This window comes from Cydia fagiglandana, chromosome 7 (genome assembly GCF_963556715.1).
Source record: "Cydia fagiglandana chromosome 7, ilCydFagi1.1, whole genome shotgun sequence".
Taxonomy (NCBI): Eukaryota; Metazoa; Arthropoda; class Insecta; order Lepidoptera; family Tortricidae; genus Cydia; species Cydia fagiglandana.
Window position 1 is genome coordinate 5,428,038 of NC_085938.1, and position 10,480 is coordinate 5,438,517.

The window sequence follows — 10,480 nt, forward strand, 5'->3', positions numbered from 1 at the left end:
GCAAATAGCGGACAACGCTAAGAAAATGTTTTTTTTTGTATATTTTTTAGAAACTATTTTAAAGTTATTTAGTTCAAACAAGACTACATATTGATATAAAATCTCCACACATGAACGGAAGCATGGCAAATTTTGTATTCTCAATCATTTTTGATGTGAGGTTACCTATTCAATATTATGTTTGATTTATGTATTTCTGCAGGCTCACTCTCTTGAAATTAGGGATTAAAGTAACATTTAAGAAACTGGTCCTAAAAAAAGAACAAGGCATTAACATAACGTCATTCGAGTACGAACAATACAAACGATCGATCATTGTAGGTATTCGTCGTCGATTAACGCCTTTACTAATTAAACAAGCAATGTTATAGGAAAATGTAAAAATGTGATGTGACAGGGGCAAAAACTAAAATAATCGAGTATTTTTGGGAAAAAAATTTTTTGTTAAGTTGTTTGTACAGAGCGGTTTGCACCAGACACAAGTTTCCTTGCATCATTTCTAAGAGTAGATCATCAATTCACTTTGTAGGTTGGGTGTTGCATTCACTCAAAATATTTAAAGTCCATAAGAAGATTATCAAGAATCGAACCGTGGCGTTCGACAAATTTTTCAAGTAAGTAGCACTCGCAATCTGTCATACATAATTTGTCGTGTTAAGCCTAGCAGCAAAAAACAAGGATATTCTTAAGGGTTTTCCACCCCTGGTTTTGTCGCTCAAGTTCAGTAAACCCTAGTTTTGCGCCCTCCCGCAGTCGATCGGCTGGCGTGAGCGCACCTGACGTTGTCAAGGTTAGTTTCATTATTTTACTTTTATTTTCTTTGATATAATGTAAAAATCCTAAACTGAAAATCGTAATTCAAGACCAAAAAAAGTAAGACAATGTTGCCACTTTTTACTAGCGGGTCTTGTATTTATGTAAAAATAAGCAAATAAAAGTAGGTACTTTTTTAAATCGTAGGTGTAAAATTACCAATAAATAAATTATCTTAGCGTGTTTATTTATAAAAAGGAATTTACTATTTTACAAACAAATTATTGCAGTGGCAACATTGTCTTACTTTTTTTTGTCTTGAAATACGATTTTCAGTATACTGTTTCACACTGCCCCAATATTTGCATCCTTCAATCTTAATTCCAAGTACTTAATGGTGGTAAAACGGGCTGCCAATTATTGGTATCAGGCTGTCAAACGCTAGAACGTTTAGGTACCTTAAAGGGTTCTTATGCTATTTGAAATATCTTCTTAAGTCTAGACATTATTACAATACAAAACAAGTAGTCATAAAGACGGGTATTGACCAGTTTCAGTGTAAAATTAAATTATATCGCGGTAGACCCGTTTGTGTTATTAAACATGTGTAGGTACAAAACGCGAGACTTTAAAGTGTTGTATTGCCTATTGTTTATTGTAGGTATTTAAAAATGTATACTTACTTAATTACTTACAGTATATGCCTTTAAATGAACGATCCGATAGTACGACGAACGTGACAGATTTGTTTGTTTAAAAAAATATATACCTATGTACCTAGACAACCTGGACTTCAATTAGGCAAAATTTTAATAAAATTTATTGTATAGTCAGCCAAGAAAGTGGTCTACCACTTTTCGACTCGATCATCTGATTGATAGAGTCGAAAAGTGTTAGACCACTTTCTTGGCTGACCGTACCTACAACGAAAGATATACATTTAAAGTATATACAACCCTCCATATAAAGGCCAATTTTTTGAAAAAAAAAAATCTTTACTTATATCCAATATTTTTCTCTACTGATTCCGTTTTTAGAATTTTTGTTTTCTATACTTTTGTGGTCGTTTAAGATTCATCCTAGTTAAGCGCGTCCCGGAATATAAAATATGATATTCTACTAAATAAATACTCGCATTCGACTAACTACAATCAGAATCAGAATCAGAATCAGAATGCATTTATTCGTTATAACATAGGTACATTGTATTGGTCTTATAGTTAAAGCATTATTGCGAACGCTATGTTTTGCCACTATAGTTCGTTTTTTTTAGCATTAGAAAGAACTTGCAAGAAGGTAAGCGATCTTGACATGTCTTTTAATTGAAAAACGCTTTTTAAAAATCTATAACTATTACTTATGAAAGCAGACGAATATAAATGATCGTATTAGATTCATAATTGTTACAAATTTGCCGTAACTTATTTTTAAAATGTGTTTTTCAATTAAAAGACACGTCAAGATTGTTTACCTAATTTCTAATGCTAAAAAAAACGAAGTATAGGCGTACGAATTTGTTTACCTATACTAAGTTTAAACATGCACAAGTCTAGGGTATAGTGCGACATAAAATAGTAGAATTTAAATGAAATGGAACTAAAAAATTTGCATACTAAATTGCTGTCATGTTTAAGCATTTTACGTTAAAAAAAAATGTGACAGTCACGTAGGAAGTGGCGCCCTCAATGATTTATTACAATTTCTTGTCGAACTATACTCATCCTTCATTAGTCAAATCAATTACAAAAATAATAAATAAGAACAGAAATTCATAATAATAATTTAAAACTATAAATATTAAAGAATGTCAACAATGAAAATTTTAAACATAGAGAACTACAAATAGAAAAAAATTACAAAAATAGAAAACGGGCTATAAATCATTATCATTCAAGAACTGCTGTATACTATAGTAACATTTCTTGATTAGCAGTGATTTTAAAGTCTTCTTAAAATGTACAATATTTAATTCTTTTATAGTGTTCGGAATTTTATTATATATTTGAGGTGAGGCGCTGAGAATGGTTGTTGACAGGAGAATAGACTTGGGCCAAAACACACATATAGCCTTTATTGACTTGGAAAAGGCCTTTGATAGGGTCAATTGGAAGAGCATGATGGGAATTTTAAGGGAGGCAGGCTTGGACTTCAGAGACCGAAGAATAATTTTCAATTTATATAAGGAACAGGAGACAATTATCAGTGTGGGAGAAGAAAGTTGCAGAGCAAGGATAAAGCAAGGAGTGCGGCAGAGTTGTCCACTTTCACCCCTTATCTTTAATATATTTATAGAGTGTGCCATTAGAAAAATTTTAGAAGAAACTGAAGGAGGAGTCAAATTTAATGGGGAAAGAATAGTATTTATTAGATTTGCGGACGACATAGCAGCACTGGCCCCAAGCTCAAATGAATTAAAAAAAGTAATGGAGCAGATGGATTTAATTTTTACACAATTTGGACTCAAAATTAACACTAATAAAACTAAAACACTTATTGTTTCAAAATTTCGCCCGGTTAAAGAACAAATTGATATCAGAGGGACACATATAGAACAAGTAAACAAATTTAGATATTTAGGCAGCTTAATTACGCAAGACTCCAGATGTACAGATGAAATAGTATCAAGGATAGCAATGGCAAAAACAGCTTTCAACGCCAAAAAACATTTGCTTAAGGCTAGGATCTCCAAGAGTACAAAAAAACGCCTAATTAAGATATACATTTGGAGCATCGCTTTGTATGGGTGTGAGACGTGGACAATGCTGCAGAAGGATAGGAAACGATTAGAGGCTTTTGAGATGTGGTTGTGGAGAAGAATGGAGAGGATAAGTTGGACGGAGAAAAAAACGAACGAGGAAGTGCTGCAAATCGTTGGAGAGAAAAGAAACCTACTGAGGACCATAGAAAATAGACGAGGCAAACTGATAGGTCACTTGATAAGACACGACACTTTCTTTAAAACTATATTAGAAGGCAAAATCGAAGCTAGGAGAGGAAGAGGAAAACCACGAGCAAGCTATATACAACAACTAAAAGCAAAAGCAAATGTCGTGTCTTACAGGGACCTAAAGAACCTGGCCGAGGACCGCGAAAACTGGCGCATACTCCACCGACAAGAGCCATGCTCTTAAATTATGATGATGATTTGAGGTGCCATTCCTAGCACACTTTTGCGCATCATGGCTGTTTTACATACTTTATGGCATAATTCATTTTTATATTGAGATCGTACAGGAAGCTTTCGTGTGTCAGCAATTTTATCAAAAAGGTTTGGATTACATTTTACAAACATAGAAATTTCCAAGATATATAGGCAGGGCAGAGTTAGGATGTTTAGTGACTTAAAGTACGGAATAACACTATCCATAGTTTTTAGACCACACATACATCGTACACATCTTTTTTGGGCTTTAAGTACCTACTGCATCTTTATCAGTTGCATTGCCCCAAAAGATGACTCCATATCGTAGTACCGATGCAACAAGTCCATGATATGCAACAAGTAAAGCTTCATTATTTACTACCTTGGAAAGTTTATGAAGAGCAAATGCTGACTTACTTAATTTTTTACACACTTCATTTATATGGTATTTCCAAGTAAGTTGGCTGTCAATGAATAATCCTAGAAATTTAGTCACTCCGATAGTCTCTATTATATTCCCATTATAATTAATATTAAACTCATTTGGTTCAATTCGCTGATAAAAATGCATAATATTCGTTTTGGTCAAATTAATTACTAAATTATTATTACTAAGCCACATTATTATGTCAGTTATTACATTATTTATATCATTTTCATAATTTGTCTGGTTACTGCATTTTATAATAGAGGTGCTATCATCAGCAAATAAGATCATAGGATGGGGAATGGCCTTGGGCAGGTCATTTATATAAATTAAAAAAAGCAAGGGGCCAAGTACACTTCCCTGAGGTACACCATGTCTTATAAATCTTGCATCCGATATGTACACTACGTCTGTTTTCCTTTTAACACACCTTCTAGTAATTTCAGTATATTGCAGTCTTTCTGTGAGGTATCAAATCAAATTGGTATCACATTTTACTTGTCTGAATATCATCTTCATCTTATTAATTTCAGATGCAGTGCTTCATTTGCGTGACGTACATGTTTTTCATCTGCAGCGCCTACCCACGCCGCGATGTCAAGCCAGAGCAGCGTTCTCTCTTCCATGACGTCATCGAGTCTCTAAAGATCAGAGCCCAGCTTCCAGAAGACACCAATCGCAACGATGAAAACAATCTCGGACAAATCTATGAAAGATATGGATACGAAAACGAGGATATACATCTTCCTAATGACGCCGAATTCATACCCAGAAGGAACGACAGAATCGCATTGCCATCCATGAAGTATAGGCTTCCTAAAAGTTTAACTGTCAATGAAACAAGTCCCGTTGAAAAATCTAAGGACAATGATCTTAATGAAAAACCTAAACAAGAAGAAATCGTCATCTTTATAAGCACATCTGAACAACCACCTAAAACAACCACGCAGAAGAATAAAAGAAAGCCATCCAAACCCGGTAAAGAGAAAATTCCAAATCTGGGATCAGTAGGCGACGATGGAAATAAAAGTCTCAAAGTGCCAATAGTTAACACAATGGCTGATGAAAGTCACATAGGAAATAAAGATTATCACATGGTCGTTACGCCAAACATTGTTGTAAACTTTCGCACCAATGAAAATTACAAACAAGGAACTGTACGAATAGAAGATGGCAAGAACGTAAGCAGCATTGTTCCTGAGATAGTACCACAGAACGTTTTTAATATACACCAAGAAGTTAAATTAGAGAAAGGAGCAATAGATGCAGAGTTTAAGAAAGGTGAAACGGAGACGAAGAAAGTTAAGCAGGAAGTAAAAGTGGTTGCTAGAGATGTGAAACCGAAAATAGAAGAGGACATGATGATGTGTGAGACAGCGACTGTTAATCCAGATGATGATGATCGTAGCGGGCGTTCGTTTAAGAATGTATTTCAAATTCTGTTTTCAATCTAAAATTATGAAACATGTAATGGTAGTTGTCTAACATTTACGTTTAGCGGTAGGTATTTGTTCAGATGAGCTGATATAAGCTAGGTAGGTACAGTCATAAGGTTAGTTGAGTTTGATAATGACAATGATTAAAGCACTAAACTGATCAACAACGTTTCTTGTCCATCTTTTAGATATCATACTTCGTATTTATGACGGTAACGTACCTACGGTACGAAAGGTGAGATAAAGAAAGACACTCTTCTTACTAGGCGGTTATCACACTGTCGCCAAATTCAGAAACCATCATCAATGTGATTACCGTCTTCGGGTCGAAAGAGCTCGTGATTTTTAGGAGAATACAAGCAATGCCAAATTAAAAAAAAGGTGGATGTACGTTTTTAAAGAGCGACTCGTGAGGGATATTAATATAAAACTTATGATAAATAATCTGTGCAATTTAATTCGTTTGAATACATATTACATTACATAAATGTGTCCTAATTAGTACTAAGGAATGTAATAACGTATTTTATAATGTAAAATAAACTAAGCATACTGCTAAACATATCATTATGTATTTTATGTTCGTTAATTACTAAAAATAATGGCATTACGAGGTCACCTTAAGGCTTTAAATGAAGATGATTGATAGATAACTCTTTGAACTCTAGTGTCAAAGTTCGCGACGCTCGGGTCCGTTTTTATAGGGTTGTCAATATGATGCAGGCTTTTTGATTTTAAAATAAAGTAAGTAGCTAAGAACATTTTATTTTTTGTTTTTTGTTTTCATAATTTTTAGTATAGTGATATTAAATGTACCTATTTTTAAAACCCACAGTCTTAATATTATTATTTAATGATGCTATTTGGAACTAGATGAATTAAGTAATAAGTGCAAGTGTTTTGATTTGGAATAGTTTTAAATAGAAAATATTTTGTTCTAAATAATTGTAATAGCGACAATAACATTTAAAAATGTGTATAAGTACTGCCTTTCGGATACAATTTAGCTGCCAGATAATTATTACTAATAATAGATTATCTTTGGCGATATTTTTTTGTGCCACGTTTAAGGTTAAATGTATATTAATTAATTGATATACGTACTCATATTCCACAGCTGTCATGCTATTGAGTGTATGATATAAAGCCGACCACTGACTAACAGGCCGCCGGACGATATTGGCCTGTCAGTTAGAACAAAAATTTAACAGTTCCGAACAACTGACCGGCCGATATCGTCCGGCGGACTGTTAGTCTGTGGTCGGCTTAATATGTCATGAAAGGGAGTGCTCATGTGAGACAACCCTAAATTAACCTACTGATACTATGAGCTATGAGAACCAAAAGCAAAAACGCATTAAATGAACTCATAACACCTTAAAAAGCTTGCCCCATTCACCTACTGTCTTCGCCTTAACATTGTTACCGTTACTGTCCTACTGGGCCTACACTATTTTTGTATATAGCATTATCCTCTTTGAAATAAGGGCGAATTTGCTTTAGCTTGAAAGTTTGCGACAGGAGTAGGTATCATAAATGAAATTTATTGGATTGTAAAAAGCATTTTAGGCAACAACCGCATCTAGCAATGGACTAGACTAAGATAGAAGGTGGGTTATCTGAATTAACGGTGCATTAATTTGTTATTTTGCGAACGTTTAGAGATAAAAGTTACAAATTGACAGATAATAAAAACAGATAACTGTCAGAAAATTGCCTTGTATACTTACAAACGTAAAATTAAAATTACGTGAAGAGCAAACCATGGAAGTAGGTACCTAATATAGTTAAAGTTATCTTTATCTATTTATGTAGGTACAAGGTAAAAGCAAGCTTAGTAGATACACATAATATACATACTACAAGCATTGCTTTGTTTAGGAATACGGCGATCCGTCCCCGAATATATAAACTATATCGTGACTACTTTGAAAATAACTCGTATCTTGTTCTGTTAATAAAAATAAAAATGTGGTAACTATGTATGGTATGCATACAGAGTTACTGCGTTTTAACTTTGAGTAGCAGTGCGAGATACGAGATTTTTTCAAAGTAGTGACGATATAAAATATATAAAAATATATAAACATTTGCACAAATATTCACATGTTAATACGCATCACTTAAATAAACCATAGACCTAGGATTCGCTTGCGCTTGACAGACAGCTGAAGTGTGCGAAAGGGAAGCCATCACGTATATGAACATCCCATGAGTGCGAAAGAGTCAGACTACCAATGAGAAAACGTAACCACTTTTGAGTTTGACGACGGCCGCGGACGGCCAAGAGCGTATCACGGTAATTTTCAAATTGAAAAATATACACGGATTAGGACGAAAAGTATTAAATAAAGTAATTCAGTGAAGATGGTGTCTTGTAGTGTGCCGGATTGCAGTGTCACAGGGCCAAATAATCCAAGCAATTACTCATTTCAGAGGATTTATGATATTCCGAACGAAATTTTCATAACGATATTGTGGCAAATTAACAGCGTAAAAAGTGTAAGAAGCCGGTTTATACAGTTCATTATAAGTTTTTCTTCCGTTCCGTGCTAATATTTTATCATATTAGTCAATAATTTAGGATATTTTGTGTAAAAACATAAACTGTTCGTTTACGCTAGGGCTTGACAAAATGTTCATATGACAGTATCGATAACTTGTCGGTAAATTAATAGCTATGTAATTATTTCTTCACAAGACATCATTAAGATATTAGTTTTTATAACCGACTTCAAATAATAACGATTGTTATACCTTTTTGAAGGTGTTCATGTTTAGCGTGTCATGATAACTTCACTTTGCAACACAGTAAGAGTTACATTAAGATAAGTCTGTAACGATTTTGATGGCATACGCAGTGCAATTGTTATTTATACGTCAAATTGTCGTAGAATTTTAATGTTTAAAATAACACATTTGAAAAAGTAGTCGATAAAGCAATCAAACATCGACAGATTAGTAATATGTTGTAACATGACATCACTATTTTTGATCTCACATAGACAATTTACGCACACACTTGCATTTCATTTTTGGTCACACTTTTGAAGATTGAGAGTTGTTCTTTGTCATATAATTCTTTGAAATAAACAACAATGCGGCCACCGTAATTGGAAATAAAAACGGGACAAAGAAAATTAAATAATTACGGACGCGATTATTGGTTGTTATCAAAATAAATAACATATAGTAGCGACATCTATATTGGTGATACACATTACTGTGTCTATAGTATCTATACCTATTATACTGTATTATAATTATGTCTATGGTTAAAAAAACTCAGTCTGTTCTAAATCAACAAGTACTTAAATATCGTCAATTCGCCGTGTGCCTGCTATACTGCCACAATTCAAAATTTTTGATTTTCTGGATTATTGCAGATTCGTATTCAAAATTGTTCAATTTACGACCTTATTTCGAGAGCCATAGCAAAAAAGGTCTTTAAGAGCCTTTTTCTCACAAGTGGCCTTATGCATTTGACCATAAATTGTCAGACAATTCCCTGCAATACAGCCACTTTTGAGTTGTGGCTATAAAGCACACGTTTTAAATGAAGCTTTTGAGTTGCGTCCTAGAAAATAATAATTAGCTGAGTTACACATATTATTATTATCGCGTACAGTGATCTTATTCCTATCAAAGTTGATATAAGTTCAAAAACTAAAACCCGACTACTGCAAATCGCGCTCTAAAAAGTATGAAACAAGATAGAATTCTTATCTGAAGTTATCAAACAGGAAATATTATAAATGTTATAATTTTTTTAATAAAAAAATACAACGTAATAAAATGTATTACATTTTTGATATATTTACAGAGATATTCAAAGGATCGCCGTGCATGGTCGTATGCCACGATTATAAACTTTAAGGTAAAGTGGCATACGACCACAGCTATCCTCTGAATCTCTGTAAAAATATAAATAATGTAGTAAATTATACATATTACGTTGTATTTTTTTATTTAAAAAAATTATAACATTTATAATATTTCCTGTTTGATAACTTCAGATAAGAATTCTATCTTGTTTCATACTTTTAGAGCGCGATTTGCAGTAGTCGGGTTTTAGTTTTTGAACTTATTTTTTATTTAATTAATTTTGGGGTCATGACTTCGTTACTAACTACCTATTCGAAGTCACTTTATATTACTTTTTCGAGGGCATCCCCAGTACAGAAATACACGCAGAGCGCCACATATATCGGGCTGCGCTATCCTTTGGCATGGAGGCGCTTTCGGCGCCCAGCTTTGGAACGTGTACAGTGTGCCTCCTACGTCGGGCTACGCCCGACTCTATTACTATGAGGGCGCCGAAGGCGCCCGGCTTTGGAACGCGTAGAGCGTGTCTTGTACGTCGGGCTACGCCTGACTCTTTTAGTATAAGGGCGCCAAAGGCGCCCGGCTTTGGAACGCGTAGAGCGAGCTTCGTACGTCGGGCTACGCCCGACTCTTTTAGTATGAGGGCGCCTTCGGCGCCCGGCTTTGGAACGCGTACAGCGAGCTTCGTACGTCGGGCTACGCCCGACTCTTTTAGTATAAGAGCGCCCAAGGCGCCCGGCTTTGAACGCATACAGTGCGCCTCGTACGACGACGGGCTACACCCGACGCGTTGAGTATGAGGGCGCCGAAGGCGCCCGGCTTTGGAACACGTACAGCGTGCCCGCACGTCTTTTGTACGGCTGTTTCATGCATTTGCCCGGATTTGGTAAGCGTCCA

At 34.8% G+C, this 10,480-nt stretch overlaps 1 protein-coding gene across 1 annotated transcript; it reads left to right on the plus strand.

Annotated features, from left to right (window-relative positions):
* Nucleotides 1-695: 695 nt before the first annotated feature.
* On the plus strand, nt 696-5,805 carry LOC134666293 (uncharacterized). The gene is made up of 2 exons (XM_063523447.1): nt 696-790; nt 4,856-5,805. Exon 2 carries the CDS (start codon nt 4,856-4,858, stop codon nt 5,774-5,776), a length of 921 nt encoding a protein of 306 aa, XP_063379517.1. The 5' UTR covers nt 696-790; the 3' UTR covers nt 5,777-5,805.
* The last annotated feature ends 4,675 nt before the right edge of the window (nt 5,806-10,480 follow it).

What these genes read in the sequence shown, in the direction of transcription:
- LOC134666293 (XM_063523447.1), top strand. Translation starts at nt 4,856, where the DNA reads ATGCAGTGCTTCATTTGCGTGACGTACATGTTTTTCATCTGCAGCGCC.